Genomic DNA, 18,344 nt, shown 5'->3' with positions numbered 1-18,344 from the left:
CTGGTTGGGGAAACGTGTAATTTATTAGCCCCACCACTGTCAACATATATTTCCAAAATATATGGGACTATTCAAGATCCTAAATACGTATGTCTGTACATACTTTATAGGTTATAGGGCAATGTTATCCAAGGGAACTTGTAAACTTTAATGAACCTTTTGTAAAACAAATTCTAACATTTCTTTTGCAGTTGGTGCAGAAATGGGAATCAATAACGGTTTGTTGCAACCCAGGCTAAACCCTTCCACCTTCTGACAGCTACAGAATAATGCTCAGCTTCTGTGCCAGTAACTATGAGGCTGAGGGAGTTCTTCCACAAACCCCAAGAGGCCAACAACGAACACAATGAGACAGCCAATGAACTGGAACAGCCGACAGAGAGATCCGCAGTGCATCCGAAGAGGAAAGAGTCGAATTGGACTCCTCCGGAAGGCCGCTGCCCTCGACTTGACATGTATGCCCAAGCCGTCAGGAGGTGCGTCAACACCAAATTCATCAGCCGCACTCACAAGACAGCCCTGAACATCACCCAAGCACAACGTAACGCCATCCACGCTCTCAAGACCAACCGCAACATTGTCATCAAACCAGCAGACAAAGGAGGGGCCATCGTCATACTGAACAGAACGGATTACTGCAAAGAAGTGTACCGACAACTCAACAACGAGGAACACTACAGACAGTTACCTGCAGATCCGACCAAAGAACACACCCGTCAACTCAACACTCTGATCAAGACCTTTGATCCGGACCTTCAGAACACCCTCCGTGCTCTCATCCCACGTACTCCCCGCGTTGGAGATCTCTACTGCCTCCCGAAGATACACAAGGCAAACACACCCGGCCGTCCCATCGTATCGGGCAATGGGACCCTGTGCGAGAACCTCTCCGGCTATGTCGAGGGCATCCTGAAACCCATTGTACAACGAACCCCCAGCTTTTGTCGCGACACGACGGACTTCCTACAGAAACTCGGCACACATGGAGCAGTTGAACCAGGAGCGCTCCTCGTCACAATGGATGTCTCAGCACTCTACACCAGCATCCCCCATGACGATGGCATTGCTGCAACGGCCTCAGTGCTCAGCGCCAACAACTGCCAGTTTCCAGATGCAATTTTACATCTCATCCGCTTCATCCTGGACCACAATATCTTCACCTTCAACAACCAGTTCTTCATCCAGACACACGGAACAGCCATGGGGACCAAATTTGCACCTCAATATGCCAACATCTTCATGCACAGGTTCGAACAAGACTTCTTCACCGCACGGGACCTTCAACCGGTGCTATACACTAGATACATCGATGACATTTTCTTCCTTTGGACTCATGGTGAACAATCACTGAAACAACTCTATGATGACATCAACAAGTTCCATCCCACCATCAGGCTCACCATAGACTACTCTCCGGAATCGGTTGCATTCTTGGACACGCGCATCTCCATTAAGGAGGGTCACCTCAGCACCTCACTGTACCGCAAGCCCACGGATAACCTCACGATGCTCCACTTCTCCAGCTTCCACCCTAAACACGTTAAAGAAGCCATCCCCTACGGACAAGCCCTCCGTATACACAGGATCTGCTCGGATGAGGAGGATCGCAACAGACACCTCCAGACGCTGAAAGATGCCCTCATAAGAACAGGATATGGCGCTAGACTCATTGATCAACAGTTCCAACGCGCCACAGCGAAAAACCGCACCGACCTCCTCAGAAGACAAACACGGGACACAGTGGACAGAGTACCCTTCGTTGTCCAGTACTTCCCCGGAGCGGAGAAGCTACGGCATCTCCTCCGGAGCCTTCAACATGTCATTGATGAAGACGAACATCTCGCCAAGGCCATCCCCACACCCCCACTTCTTGCCTTCAAACAACCGCACAACCTCAAACAGACCATTGTCCGCAGCAAACTACCCAGCCTTCAGGAGAACAGTGACCAAGACACCACACAACCCTGCCACAGCAACCTCTGCAAGACGTGCCGGATCATCGACACAGATGCCATCATCTCACGTGAGAACACCATCCACCAGGTACACGGTACATACTCTTGCAACTCGGCCAACGTTGTCTACCTGATACGCTGCAAGAAAGGATGTCCCGAGGCATGGTACATTGGGGAAACTATGCAGACGCTGCGACAACGGATGAATGAACACCGCTCGACAATCACCAGGCAAGACTGTTCTCTTCCTGTTGGGGAGCACTTCAGCGGTCACGGGCATTCGGCCTCTGATATTCGGGTAAGCGTTCTCCAAGGCGGCCTTCGCGACACACGACAGCGCAGAGTCGCGGAGCAGAAACTGATAGCCAGGTTCCGCACACACAAGGACGGCCTCAACCGGGATATTGGGTTTATGTCACACTATTTCACATAAATATTTCTGCTTTTTTCCTCCTGAGTCTTTATCATGCGATCCTAGAATCAGAATTTATGTCACACTATTTGTAACTCCCACAGTTGCGTGGACCTGCAGAGTTTCACTGGCTGTCTTGTCTGGAGACAATACACATCTTTTTAGCCTGTCTTGATGCTCTCTCCACTCCCATTGTTTTGTTTCTTAAAGACTGGATTAGTTGTAAGTATTCGCATTCCAACCATGTAAATTGAGTCTGTGTCTTATAAGTTCTGTTTGTGAACAGAATTCCCACTCACCTGAAGAAGGGGCTCAGAGCCTCGAAAGCTTGTGTGGCTTTTGCTACCAAATAAACCTGTTGGACTTTAACCTGGTGTTGTTAAACTTCTTACTGTGTTTACCCCAGTCCAACGCCGGCATCTCCACATCACCAGTAACTATGCACAGCACCTACTGGCATGTTTTTTTTTCAATTCTTTATAGGTTATGGGAATCACTGGCTATACCAAAATTAATTGGCCATCCCTAGGAACTCAAGTGGTGGTGAGTTGCCTTCTGGAACCGCTGCAGTCCCTAAGGCGTAGTAGGTACACCCATAGTGCTGTTATGGAAGGAGTCCCAGGATTTTGACTCCAAATGCTACAATATAGCAATACACAGATTTCCTTTCCAAAATATTTGAATAGTAAAGTTGAAAAACTTACTTACGTTTTTGATAGAAAAGTGATATAATAGAATGATAATGGTTTCTTCCAAGGAACAGGACTCAAACTTTGAGGCAACAATCTCCTGATTTCTGCACTTCTATTATACTTTGCCTGATCATGTTTCTAGTAGTGTAGAGATCATTCTAAAGCTGCCAGAGCACACTTAACTGGTTAATCATGACCCGATGCTACTAGCTAGATCAATACATCAGGGATGCCATTGATTTTAGTTTAGTCTTCTAGGCCAATAATAAGATTTGAATGTCAATGTCTACAATAACTTGCTATTCAAAGTACATCTAAACTCATGAAAATAAATTGTCATTTAAAAGCCAGAAATAATGGCAGTAACAGGTAAGTATTGGGGGGGGGGGGGGGGGGGGGCACAAAATGCTTTTTTTTTTAAAGAGTGAATGGATGTGGCAGTTATCTTCTATGCATTGTGTGTCTTGGACTTTGCTTTCCTTTCATCCCAATTCAGCAAAATATTCTAGTTAGTTCACATACATGGCTCACAAAGTTTTCAATAAAATGATAAGTTTTCTGAGAGGGTTAGAGGAAAAAAGGGAGAGAAAGTGTCCTCTTCATTGTTTTAACTGATCAATACCAGTAGGCTTACTGGGCAGGTCAGAGAACAGAAGGTCTCATAAATGTCAGTAAACTAATGCTGTTTTGTGAAGGGTCAACTGCTGATGAGCACTGCAACTTATGATTGATCTTTCTTCCACAAGAATGAAACATAGCAAAATGTCACTACCAAAAAGATATTTATTTCACCAGATTTCTGGTAAGTAACATAGAAGTTACAATAAATTCAGTCAATTTGCTATGCTCTTCATGGATGTCAACAATAGAAAAGGGCCAAAGGCCAAAAGAGGTGAAGAATGTTTATTGGTTTTAGAATGATCACATTGAATGTATAGTCTACCTGAATTCCCAGTCCTGTAGATCGGCTACACTTTATCTTTTGACTCCATTTGAACCAGTTTCACATTTGCAATTCCTCAAAATATGGCACATTTACATGTAAAATTCACCAAATCAAATTTTAAAATACAGCACGAACCACTGCATTGTCCGATGCCACTTTTACTTTGCACCAGCTGCAGCATAATTACAAGTGACAAATCAAACTTTTAAAATGTAATCTTTAACTTGATAGCAAAGCATTGATAATCAGCAGTATTAACATGCAATTTGATTCTGGATATTGATGACAGGGCACTTGCTTCTCAACAGCTAAAATTGTCAGATAGGGGTACAAATGGATGCTGGCCTTAATTGGGTCAATGGGGTTGAGGTACACTGTTACACCCAGAGGTAGAACAACTGCAAGAGGTTTAATGACCTCATTCCTATGTTCTGGTTAGAGAATGAGGAGTTAGCAGTACAATTTACACTGCCAGTGTTTAAATGACAAGTACCTATCCGACACTGGCACTTCAACAGTGTTAAATCGGTATTGAAAGTGAGCAAGAACTAGAATCTTCAATTTTTTTTGTTTTTAAATTGACCTTTTTTAAGGTCAAACCAAATAAACAAATTCAAATTAAATCAGGACAAAGTAAAAGGGGCAGCTCCCCAAAAGGAGGGGGAACAGCCCGAACAAAAATCAAAGTACAAAGGAAACTTAAGAACATCAAATAACCAGCACAATATTTGAGTTACAAAGATACATGCGTCTTCTGAACCATTATAGAATAACATACGTAAATAAAGTTATTACACATGATTAATCATCCACACCAACACAGGACGATAGACCACATTAAAAACAGGACCATCAGCAAAATACTGTATATTATTTTACTATTCTGTACCTTTTAAAGGCTTCCCCAGGATTTCTCTCACATTCGCCAGGCTGAAGCACGCTGTGAACGGCTGGTTCTCGCAATTTTTCTTCATACCCCTGGACCAAGCTGCTATCGCGAATCTGGGAGACGAGGTTTCGAATGAAGTTGCCAACACAGAGTGTGTCTGCGTCCTGGGCTTTACAGAAGTGAAAGGCAAGTGCCTGGCGATGCAAGCCCCGCTGCACCAGCTGCGGGCAAGTGGGCCAAACCAGTTCAGTGCACAGTGCTGTCTTACCGCTGCCGGGACCGCCAATGATCAGGATACCTCCGATACCTCCCGTGTTTTTCCCAAGGAGACCACCATTCCCACTGGCATTGGAGATCCCAAACGTTTTGCCACTGTTTTTTTCTTGAAGACAATGCTGGAGTTTATGGAAAACCCATTCCCTGCAGAAAAACCTCTTTCCTTGTAATAAACTCTGAGACATGTTTGCGTGCAGTGATTTTCTTTGTCTGCTACGTTATATTGTATATGCACGAACGAGTTAACAAATGTATTAAAAGACCAAATTAAAGATAGCCTTATCTGAGAATTAATGTTCTGTTCTGCTGAAAAAGTCCACAATTTCTCGTTACTATTCCTTGCAGTAAAACACCTGCAGCGAAATTTGAGCCATTTTCTTTCGATTTTATTTCTCCTTTGTTGGTTAAACACTTACAAACCTAACCAGCATTTTTACTGCGTAATATACATGTGCCAAATAGTACCGAGTGATCGTTGGATACAATATCCATCCATTGTATTGTTTTTCCTCGTTGTCTGGACGTTTGATGTTATTTTTCCATAGATCCAAAACCGATAAATATCCTCATCCTTTTCCTTACCGTATCTTCACCGTAGCTCCATCCAGATTATTTAACCCGCAAACCTACTGCAGTTGTCCATGATCTTCTGGGGCCATCCACATCGTAAATCCAGCGCGACAAAGGTTCTTGGGGAAGAAGCAAGGTTTCAGTGGTGTAGGACTGGTATCCTCCCCACTCTCACGTCAAGTGTTACATTCAGGGTTCACACGATTGATAAACCCCCAGCAACAAACTGCAGCATCTCAAACCAAGTGCTTCCCTCCATCTCCTCCTCCCGAGTTCAGTGAGCAGACTGAAACCCTGAGTTTGGGATGAGGGTTGTGTCAGTGCAGCCTGTGTATAAACTCTTTAAACCACTCGGGGGAGTGAATCCATCAACAGTTAAAATAAATGCTGCTGGGCAGACACTTGTCCTGAGTTAACCTCGGCTCAGACTGTCCCCTCTCCCTCACCTTCTTGTGGGGGGGGGGGGGGGGGGGTGGTGTTCGTTCCTTCTCTAACCGCGACGGCGGTCTCTCCTCCCGGGAGTGAAAACTAACTTAGTCCTCGTTAAACCCCAAGCTCATGAGTGGGACTCGGTGTCTCTCTGTCCGGGATTCGGTCAGTTTCTCCTTGACCGGGGCTCGGTGTGGGTCTTTGTGACCGGGGCTCGGTGTCTCTCTATCCGGAGCTCGGTGTGTGTGTCTGTCTCTCTCTGTCCGGGATTCGGTCGGTTTCTCCCTGACCGGGGCTCGGTGTGGGTCTTTGTGACCGGGGCTCGGTGTCTCTCTATCTATCCGGAGCTCGGTGTGTGTGTGTGTGTGTGTCTCTGTGTGTCCGGGGCTCTGTGTCTCTCTGTGACCGGGGCTCGGTGGGTTTTTATACTTGTGTGTCGCTCTCTCTATCTATCCGGAGCTCGGTGTGTCCCAGTCTCTCTCTCGCTGAGCGGATGTCTCTCTATCTATCCGCAGTTCGGTCTGTCCCTGTCTCTTTCTCTAAGCGGGTGTCGGTGTCTCTCTCCGAGCGGAGAGCCTCCCCTCCCCCAGCCGGCGACAGTTACTGAACTGCACTCAGAAGCTCGCGCTCCTACCGTCCGCCTCTCGCGCTGCCCTCATCTGCCTCGCCTCGCGGAGCAGCCGTTCCAACTCTAACTGCTGGGGCTGCGCGAGCCAGTGAGCCCCTCCTCCCGGTCCCAGGCCCCGCCCACCCTGCTGCTCTCTGGGACTTGCAGTCCTTTACCCGCCAACACCTTTCCCCCAGGTGGACGGACAGAACCTCAGCGCAACTGTCCTCCCGGCATGCTCTGGGCGGCATGGGACGCGCGCTGTGTTGTGGGAGTCGCAGTACCATCCAGTCGGTCAGGATAGTAATGCCAATGGGGATAAACCTGGCGACCCCTGAAACAAACTACAACTCCCGGGGTGCATCACCCAACCCCCAACCCACCTCCTGGCACCTGCGCAAATCCATAGCTGTCGTCAAAGTTTTTATTCAGGGTAAAAAAGTAATTGACACAAAAGTGATTAGAATTGTTGTATTTAGGAAACAAAGAAAACAGGAAGAAAATAACTGGGAACGTTTCTTTCGTCACAGAGGCAGCCAAATGTCCTGAGTTTTTCCAGCACTTTCTGTTTTATTTATGAAAAAAGTGAATCTTTATTAGTTAGAGTAACACAATTCAATGTAACTTGAAGTATTTAAAATTATGAAAGGATTGAGACAGGATAAATAGAAGCAGATTGTTTTCAGTGGTTGAGGGAGTCAGGAATGAGCAATATAGGATTAAATGTAAGATATGGTTTTCACTTCCAGCTTTTGTGGCCAGAGTAGAAACAATGTCAGCATCGAGGATTAGATTGGATCGGTGGATGGAGGAAATATGATTGTAGGGCTATAAATACATGGATTGAAACTACTTACACGACTAGTTGGGTCCTATATGGCTTTTTTTTGCATTGGAACTTTCATGTGTTTTGTTCAGGTTATTCGTCCTCAGTTATATAAAGTGAGCACCAGATCAGGTTGGGAATGTAAAGAGATAAGAAGAGTTGAGGCCATAAAAGGATTTGAACATTAGAATATGAATCTTGAATTAGAGATATTTTTCAATTGAGAGCCAATATATAGGTTAGTAAGCACATGGATGATGGGTAAGTAGGTGCAGACTGAGATGGAAGCTAACAGAGTTTTAGATTAATTCAAATAAATGGAGGGTGCAGAGTGGGGAGCTGGCCAGGAAAGCAACTCTCCTTGCTGTTTTGTTTCTGTCTTTGACTCTCAATCTCACCAATTATTGAGTTAGATATTCTCAAGCAATAAACTGTGTCAATGAATATATAATATTTATCAGTTAATGTATTTTGTTACAGGGCTGATGCTGGTGTGCGAACCTATATAAGGTAGAGACTGGTTTAGAAAACTATACTAGAAGTTGCAACTCATTGGAATATCTACCACCCATTAAATTCTAGTTTTAGGCCTAAATCCAAGGTAAATTTGCAAGCAAAAAAATGCTGCTCCGCTAATATGCTCAATCATTTTTAGAACATATGCTTCACTGGCCCATTAATGTTTGCTAAAATAGGTGCTAACCTGCAATCGCAGGAGAAATAACAAATCCAAAGGATTGATCACAATAGGAATTATTTATACTTGAGTTATACCACATAATATTATTATGACAATGGTGACTTTTAAAATCTGCATTAACAAAGTAAGCTATGAATTTCGGTGTTATACAATCACAACAATACCTTTTTAAAAATATTTGGTGAAAATATGTGTTCAACGGATGCCCAAGCAGTCTTTTTCTGTTGAGTTCTGTTTTGTCCTTTTTCTGAGGCAAATCCATTTGCTAATGACATCACCAACACTCGGTAGAATACAACAGCTTGTATTTACGTAGAGCTGTTAATGTCATTCAACAGCCCAAAATGTTCAACACAGCAGAAATTGAGGGATTAGAAGAGATGAAGTGGAAAGTATAAGAGCATGTTGGAGAGAAGATGTGATCAATCAAAAGTCATGATTATGCCAAGGTGGGATTCTAAAGCCTGGAAATTTCACAAGGCTGGGAAGGCGTGAGTTTTGATGTTGAGGTGTAGTTTAAGACTAATAATGTAATTCAATATGTACCCAGCAGATGGAGTCTGTCAATGAGGTAATGCTTTCATTACTTTAGTAATGTACTGGCTGTAGTGTGTGTGGACAGCAAATGAGAATATGTGCTTTTAAAAGCATTATGTCAAAGATAGTAATTACAACACAAATAATTTATTTTCAGTTTTATTCAGAACACATAACATTGGTGATGTGGTTTATAGCACCATCAGCTACAATAGATGAGACAAATAAATATATGTGTATATATGATCTGCATGCCTTTTAGGACCTCATTGTTCCTTGTCCTACTTGCATTTGGTGCACACTCTCATCTGACCTTACTTGTAGATCACTGAAAAGTTGACTAAAAGGGGTTTGATGAGGCAGTGATTGGGGGGTCATGTGTGAGCAGAATAGTATTATATCTCTGCATACAGTGGGTAGGAGTTACAGAATATTTTGACTGTCTAGCCAATACACATGATAATGATAGTTCCAAAACAGTACCTAAAGATCTTTTCACACTTCAGAAAAATGCAATAAAACAATCTCCTTTCTTCAGATAGCAGATAAGATTGGTTAAATGGACATTTGACAGTAAAACATGGGTTCCTCAACATGAATTCTGAACTCCCAAATGCTCATCATAAAAGGAACATGATCTGTATTGCAGATAGTGAAGTCTATGGAATTATTAAAAAGTAGTGCAAAAGAACTGTCAATAAGTCACCGAGGAAATCTTTGCAGTAATGCCAATCTCACCATCTCATAAATCATGAAGGAAACTATTAGAAGTCAAAAGATTTGGTTTTAATATTGTGAATTGTTTTTCAGCATGAACCCAATATAGATCGATAGTTTATAAACCTCATTAATAGCTATATTTATGGTATGCATAATATCAGAAAGCCATAGAAATGAAAAATTTGTATTAATGTATTTTACAGATTATAGTAAGGAGTTTAATAAGGTAAAACATGAAGGACCGATGGGCATGTTAAAGTCTCTCGACCTTGATGGCAAAGATCTTCAAGTGATAAGAAATCTTTATTGGGGACAAACTGCAGCTGTAAGAGATGAAAATGATCTAAGTGATTTTATGAAGATTAGAAGAGGGGTCAGACTGGGATGTGTTTTCTCCTCAGATTTATTCAGTTTGTACGATGAAAATATTCTTAGAGACGTTGAAGACCTTCTTGGATTATTGATTGGAAGTTACAACCTTAATAATGTAAGATATGCCGATGACACAATTCTTATGGCAGACTCTGGAGAGAAACCGCAAAAGACTATGAATAGAGTAATGAGCGAAAGTGAGAAAAAAGGGCTGAGCATAAATTGTAAGAAAACAACATTTTTATTGGTGTCCAAAAGGAGAATCATACCAAAATATAAGATCACAGTGAAGAATGAAGAAGCCAAACAAGTAGACATATTTTGTTACCTAGGAAGTATGTTAACGTCGGAATTAAAGTGCAACCAAGAAATAAGACAAAGGGTTGGAATAGACAAAGATGCATTTCAAAAAATGAAGAAGGTTTTGATCAACTCCAAATTAGTGATAAAATAAAAGCTGGGAATCCTGGAATGCTAGATCACGCCACTTCTGACATATCGAAATGAGTGTTGGATGGTTAGTGAAGCAATGCAGAAAAGAATTGAGATTGCAGAGTTGTGGCTTTTGAGGTGAATAATGAAAATACCCTGCACAAGTCACACTACCAGTCAAGAGGTGCTAGGAAAATTGGAGACTAAAAGAACTCCGCTAACTGAGATCAGGAAGAGACAGTTGGAATTTCTTGGACACGTAATAAGAAAGATGGTTAGGAAGTCTGATGCTGATGGGAATGATCAAAGGTAAAAGTGATCAAGGTGGACAAAGAACAAATGTTTCATAAATTGGATGAATGTACCACCAATTAAGATGTTCCATCACTTTTTGGCCTTCTGGCTAAGATCAAGCATCAGATCAAGCCCAAGATCGGGTGCAATGCCTTTCCTTGTCAGCTTGATTCTTGTATGTCTCCCTTGTGGGAACCCTGAATTGAATTTAATTTGAATTGAATTCAGTCTTTGGAGCAAGAAAGCAGATGGATTTGGGCTTGCCTGATCCACTCCGCACACTGGCTTTGCAACTTTAAGAATGGGGTAAAAATTTAAAGAAAAGCACTGGTTCCATGGTTTTAAAGCAAGATTAACATGGTGGTCCATGGTTGCCAATGTCCTCTTAGGCATGGTATCTGAAAAGAGAGAGAATAGCTTAAAAATAATTTTTTAAAATCTGCTTATTATACATGTTAAACAAGGATTGACCCTTCCACCAAGGTCATTATTCACTGAAACAGCTGACTCCTTTATGCGATGAAATCTAGACCACATGCCCAAGAGAAATAATTATTTTCACCTCCAAATTTGAGTTATTCAAAATATGGTAGTGGTATTTAATTTAATGAAAAGCATGTGAATAATAATTGACAGCCAAATATCCTTTGCTCTAGCCAACCGTTCCATACAATTGCAATACCTTGTGTGGAATTTTCCAAAAAAAGTCAAAAGCCGCGATCTTACTTTCTTGTGCCGTCAGCTGATGGGTGGGGCAAGCCGGTAAGATCACGAGAGAGCCAAGAAATCAGGTTCATGACCGATTTCTCACCTCTCACGATCTTACTGGCACTGGATATCCGGTGAGATCAGCCTTGTGCCCAAAAAGGGCATGAAGCTGATTATAATATTTCAATTCAATGCAAAATAGAATTTAAATGTTACAAGTGAGCTCGGGACAGAATTGTCCGGGCTCATTTACCTCTGCAGCCTCACCATTGAAGGTCCTCGCTGATGAGGATCATGTATGGTCATGGGGACCAGACATAATGGCCTTACCGGTAAGACCAGAGGCCAATGAGGCCCTCCCGGCAGGTTGGAGGTAGAGGGAGTGCCCTTTGGGCAGTGCCAAGCTGGGCACTGCCCACCAGGCACTCTGGCACTGCCAGCCTGGAACATTGGCAGTGCCCACTGGGCACTGTGCACTGCCAAGGGGACTGGGTCTGAGAAGTGGGGCAGGGTCTGAGAGGTGGGCCAAGCCGAGCCGATCGGGGGGGCATGTGGCCGCCCTACAACAGCGATTGGGGGGGGGGACACTGCTGCTCTTCCACAGCGATTGGGGGGGGAACACGTCTGCAACAGCGATCGGGGGGACACGCTGTGCATTCTTCAACTGGCAATTGGCCAGTCCATGCATGGGGGGGAGTGGGGTGTACCAGCCGCTGAGCCCCGCGATAGCAGGGGGAGGCAATTGGTCCTTGCGGAGGTGGGGGGATCCGGCGGCCCGAGTGAGTGAAGGTGCTGATTGGTCCAGGTTTTGGGGGGTGGGGGGGAATTAGCACAAAGGACAGTGGTAGCTGGGGGAGTCTGTGTTCTGAGCATGCACAGTTGTGTCCTCTGCTGCTAGCTGCCGGCTTTCAGCGAGCTTAGGCCCCGCCACCTCCCCCTACTAGCAAGCAACAGGTTTGAATCCAATTTTTGTAAGATTCCATTTTTAACTCGCCCAAAAAAAGCACAAAATTTCTCCCGTTTTCACGCTCGTTTGGCTCTTCGAATTTTTTTTGGTAAGATCGCCCCAAAGTGTCAGGGTCTGACTGAAAACTGCTCTGTTTCTCCAGAAACACCTAAGTTTTCTCTCCAGATCACCTGACATCATCAAACAAAACAGAGAGGGGCTGGGGGGGTGCTGTGTTTTGTGGTATCATTCTTGAGGGGTGGAGCCTAAAGACGCCACCTGCTGCCATAGCTAAGGCGCCCCTGGACGAAAGCACCAAAAGAAACATCCGGGCTGAACTAAGACAATATCATCAGCAATACAGAGAAGACACCAGCCCTGTTCTCTTTGAGGTTGCAGAACTTAGAAAGGTCCTACAGGATTTGAAGTGTGGCAAGACAGCAGGATGTGATAATATCACACCAAGATCTATGAAACATCTGAGGCCCTGAGCTCTTACCTGGCTGACCCAATTCTACACAATGGTCATAAGTTCCAACATCATTCCAAAGAAATGGTGGGCAGCAAAAGTAATCGCTGCACCAAAACCCGGTAAAGACGCCATACATGCAGGTAGCTACCATCCAATCTCTCTCCTCTCGGTCCCATACAAAATCCTTAAATGCTTCATTCTTCAGTGCATATCCCCAATCATAGAAGAAATCCTTAGTGTTGACCAAGCTGGTTTCCACAAGGACCGCAATACAGAGGAACATGTACTGGCCCTTATAACTTACATTGAAAATGGCTTTCATAAAAACTTCAAGACAGGTGCTATGTTCCTCAACCTCACAGCCACTTATGACACTGTTTAGCAAACTGGCCTCCTGAAGCTATCACGAACCCCCCTCCCCCTGATGATTAAATGCACCGGAATACTGTTGAACAATCAAAGATGCAGAGTTTACCTTGAACAGGCAAAAAGTACATAGAAAAGACAAACCAATGGACTTCTCCAAGGTTCAATAATGATTCCAACCCAATTCAACTTGTACACAAATGATCTTCTAAAAACTGCCCCCTGAAAATTTATATATGCCCACGACATCTGCCTCGCAACTCAAATATCTGATTTTGACACCTGGGACTGGACCATAAACAGGGATTTGTCATAACTTGAACATTGCAACACATGGCAACTTAAGCCAAGTCCTGCAAAAACAGTATCCAGCTTATTCCATCTTCACAGTGCAAAAGCAAGTAAAGAGCTCAACATCTAAATGAATGGCCACAAGTTGAAACACCACCCAACTCCAACATACATCAGATTGATCCAAGATAGGACACCTAAAAACAACTGTAGCAAAGGGGAAGTCTAAAAACAACTTGATTTCCAAACTAGCCGGCTCAACGTGGAGTGCTGCTACCACCACCCTCTGAACTTCAGCACTCGCTGGTCTCCCATACTCAGGAGCAGAATACTGCACCTTGTTTGGTCAAGATCATCACCCACACAGTCGATACCCAGCTGAAAGCTACCATGCGCATAACTACTGGAATACTGAGCTCAACACGAATCCCTTGGCTCCCTATCCTGGCAAACATCACTCCCACACATATTCGCTGACTTGCAACAACCCACAAACTAATAGAAAAAGTTTGCAATGCCCCTATGTGCCATTTCATGCTGACCTATTTAGTCCTTCAAGATACGACTCCCATCAAGAAGGCCAATCTGGAAAAGCCTTCCCAGATAGGACTTCAACGTGCCTGGACAAATGAATGGAAATCATTGGACACCACAAACAAGTACCTGGTCTCAAACCCAACTCACCAGCTGCCTGTTTTTAACCTTCCAATGAAAGAGTGGTCCACTCTCAGTAGGTTCAGGACTGGCCATGGATCCTTCTTGGCCAACCTTGACAAATGGGGCACTAGTGCCAACCCCCTATATGCCTGTGGGAGAGAGCAAACTCTGAACCTGATCATAGTAGAGTGGCCAATCCACACAGTCAATGGAGGCCTATCCACACTCATTGCAACAGGACCAGAAGAAACTGCTTGGGATTTTCCATTTGCTAAATAAATGGAGGTAATAAATTACATCCATTAATGAAAAGCTGCCTTATTGATGTGACCGATTTGCACTCCTTGGCATTGACAGCTCATACAGTAGTAAAAAAAAAGGTTCAACTCCTATGACTAGGAATAGGAAATCTTGGGGGAGGGATAGTGGCATACTGGTACTGCCACTGGACTAGTTCAAATCCCACCATGACAGAGGATGAAGTTTGAATTCAATAAAAATTTGGACTTAAAAGACTGAAGGCTGTCCCCTCTATTAAGCTCCTGAAGTGTTTGTGATACTTGAGTGACTCTTAAATGACCTTGCATGTCACTCCATTTTATCAAACGACCACAAAGTCAATAAAAAGAATTAACGGATCACCCAGCATAGACTTAAGCACCAGAAACAACAACAGATAACCCAGCCCTGTCAACACTGTCATCCTTACTAACATTACTGTGCCGAAATTAGGAGAGCTGTCTCAGACTAGTCAAGCAACAGCCTGACATAGTCATATTCATGGAATCTTACCTTACACGTAATGTCACAGATACCACCATCATCATCCCTGGCACCATCCTGGCACCATGTCTGGGCAGAGATGTCAGTACAGTTGAGAGGGAGTTGCCAGGTAGCCCTCAACATTGACGCTGGGCCCCATGAAGTCTCATGGATCAAACATCGGCAAGAAAATCTCCTGTTGATTACCACGTACAGCCCCCATCTTCCCCATCCACCACCTGATTAATAGGTACTCCTGGTTGAACAGGACTTGGAGGAAGCACTGAGAGTGGCCAGGGCATAGAATATACTCTGGGTGGGGGACGTCAATGCCCATCACAAAGAGTGGCTTGGTAGCATCACCAAAGACCAAACTGGTTGAGTCCTAAAGGTAGTCATGATGTGGAGATGCCAGTGTTGGACTGGGGTAAACACAGTAAGGAGTCTAACAACACCAGGTTAAAGTCCAACAGGTTTATTTGGTAGCAAACGACTTTGTGGTCGTTTGCTACCAAATAAATCTGTTGGACTTTAACCTGGTGTTGTTAGACTCCTTACTGAGTCCTAAAGGACATAGCTGCTGGACTGAGTCTGTGGCAAGTAGTGAGGGAACCAACAAGAGGCAAAAACCTATTTGACCTCATCCTCACCAACATACCTGCCACAGATGGATCTGTCCATGATGGTAATGTGACTACCACACAGTCTTTGTGAAGATGAAGTCCCGTCTTGAGGATGCCCTCTATTGTGTTGTTGGCAGTACCACCATAAATGGGATAAAGCAGATCTAGCTACTTCAAGCAGATCTAGCTACTCAAGGCTGGGCATCCATGAGGCACTATGGGTCATCAGGAGTGGCATCATAGTACTCAACCACAATCTGTAACCTCATGGTCTGGCATATCCCCGCTCTGCCATTATCACCAAGCCAAGAGATCAGACTTCTTTATTTTTGTACTCCAGTCCCCTTGCAATAAAGGCCAAAATAGCATTTGCTTGCTAATTGCTTGCTGTACCTGCATGCTAACTTGTGTGTTATCCTTACGCAAACACACCCAAGTCTTTTTGAACATCAACATTTACAAGTTTCATACCTTTTTAAAACAAATTCTGCTTTTCTATATGACTAAAGTGAATAACTTAACACGTCCTCATATTACATTCCATCTGCCATCTTGTTGCCCACTCACTTAACCAGTCTATATCTCCTTGCAGCCTTTCTGTGTCCTCCTCACAGCTTACCTTTCCACCCAGTTTATATCATCAGTAAACGCAGATACATTACATTCTGTCTCCTCAACCAAGTCATTAATATAGATTGTATATAATTACGGCGCTAGCACTGATCCTTATGGCACTTCACTAGTCTGAGCCTGTCAACTTTAAAATGCCACTCTCTGTTTCATGTCCATTAACCAATCCATGCAAATATATTATCTTTAACTCCTCGAGCCTTTGTCTATTTATCTTTTGTGTGGCACCTTTTCAAATGTGTTTTGGAAATCTAGGTATACCACATCTATTGGTTCCCCTTTATCTATTGTTACATGCTCAAAAAAAACTTGTCAAACAGGATTTCCCTTTAGTAAACCCATGTTCTTCTAATCATGCAATGCTTTTCCAGGTGCCCGTGTTTTACTTGATGCCATGAGACTGCTTGGATTGCAAGGTCATTATTGAGCAATCCCAGGGTCACTTCACTTCTATATTCTGTATACACTGCAGCCACCTCTATTTGTGGGACAGTACAGATGCAGGGATGGTGATAAGGAGTCTGGAATATTGACTGTAAGGAATGATTGTCACATTGTCTGTGGGACAGCTCTCCTGTTTTTGGCAAGCATGTTAGTAAGGAGCATTAGCAGAGTTGACAGGGCTTTGTTGTATCCCATGCCAAGATTGATTCTGGGTGGTGTGTCTGGTTTATTCTTATTTAACTTTGTTGTGGCATTGGCCATTTCAGAGTGCAGTTAAGAGTCAACCACATTTCTGTGGGTCTGTAGTCATGGGGTCAGATTGGGAAAGGGTAACAGATTTTCCTGCCCTAAAGGATGTTGGTGAACTAAATGAGTTTTTACAACAATTTGATAGTTTCATAATCATTGTTACTGATACTCACTTTATATTCCAGATTTATTAATTATTTGAATTTAACATCCCTTAGCTGTTAGGATTTGGCGATGCTAAATTCTTCCTCAGTGTACCTGAACAGGCACCGCAGTGTGGCGACTAGGGGATTTTTACAGTAACTTCATTGCAGTATGTAAGCCTACTTGTGACTAATAATAAATAAAACTAAAAAACTAAAACTAGTCCTGGCCTCTAGATTATGTTTCTGGTAACATTATCACAATGCCAATATTCCCAGCTGGTTTAGCTGTGTGATGTCAGAATAGCACCCATTCAATATGTTTGGGTGTATGTAGGGGACACAACTACAGAGCCCATATCAATTAAGAATGTTGAGCAGATAGCAGCCTGCGGTGCTGCCTATCCCAGGAAATCAAGGCAGGCCTATCTGCAAAATAATTTATTTCCCTAAGATTTTCTAGTTTTCTAATGCTCCGAAGATATGAGTTCAAATCCTCCCATAGTAGCTAAGAGATGTGCAGTTATAACCTGGGAATACCTTTCTTGATGCACATTATATTGTGAGTGTATAATGTCTTTAAACTGAGAATATTACCTTATATTTATTATATTGATATTTTTCCATTTTTAATATTTACTCATGACACCCTTACTTAATTATTTACCAAGGAATAACCACCGATTGATCCATGATTTTGTTACAATTTATTAATAACTTTTACAAGGGCAAGTGGATATTTAACTTTGTTAGTGTCAATGTTTTGAGGAAAGAACCATAATTCAAAGAGCTCCATAGGGACTTAATAACTGAGCAGCAGAATAACATGCATTATTTAGTCTTGTGGTTAGTTGTAAAAGCACATTGATTGCACAATAGAGATATGTTGTTGAATAAACTGGACAAAGGTATGGATGTGCTGGCTGACCAGATATTGAAAATGTCGTCATATTGAATGGATGCAATTTTGTTTCGTTAATAAAATGCAAAGATATATGGTTACATCATTGTGTATACAGGCACTCCATTCCATAAATACACATAGTATGTGGAATACCATGTCCAGTTTTTATTGAAAAATATAGATACACTTGAAAAGATTCGAAGAAAGCCAATCAAAATGGTTCCAGGTAATAGGCTATAGATGCAAGTTATACTATTATTTGATGAAGGAGATAAGTTTGATCCTTTTGGGGAAAAAAATGGAGGAATTAGCTAAAAGTTCCTAACATTATGTGGAGAATAAAAAGACTACAAGGAAATTTGTTGATAGTTAATTAAAAATATATTGCCAATGCATTTTTAGCTGACTGATTCCTGTGTACATGTTGAATCGCACTTTTTTGGTCAGCAAATTTGCTAATCAGTTTATTTTAAATGGGTTAATCACTTAAAA

General features: G+C 43.0%; 1 protein-coding gene across 3 annotated transcripts in view; it reads right to left on the bottom strand.

Annotated features, from left to right (window-relative positions):
• ankrd50 (ankyrin repeat domain 50) overlaps positions 1 to 6,882 on the bottom strand; it is a 120,914-nt gene extending 114,032 nt beyond the window's left edge. The window contains exons 1-2 of one of the 3 annotated variants that reach the window (XM_078211188.1): positions 6,804 to 6,882; positions 4,895 to 5,859 (exon numbers count right to left, since the gene is read on the bottom strand). In XM_078211188.1, coding sequence (XP_078067314.1) covers positions 4,895 to 5,355 — 461 coding nt within the window. In that variant the 5' untranslated portion in view covers positions 5,356 to 5,859; positions 6,804 to 6,882. Of the gene's footprint in view, positions 1 to 4,894 lie in introns of all 3 variants that reach the window. The other 2 variants (XM_078211196.1, XM_078211179.1) reach the window with 2 other exon arrangements.
• Between the last annotated feature and the right edge of the window lie 11,462 nt (positions 6,883 to 18,344).

Source organism: Mustelus asterias, chromosome 1 (genome assembly GCF_964213995.1).
Source record: "Mustelus asterias chromosome 1, sMusAst1.hap1.1, whole genome shotgun sequence".
NCBI lineage: Eukaryota > Metazoa > Chordata > Chondrichthyes > Carcharhiniformes > Triakidae > Mustelus > Mustelus asterias.
This window is presented reverse-complemented; position numbering and strand designations above follow the sequence as displayed.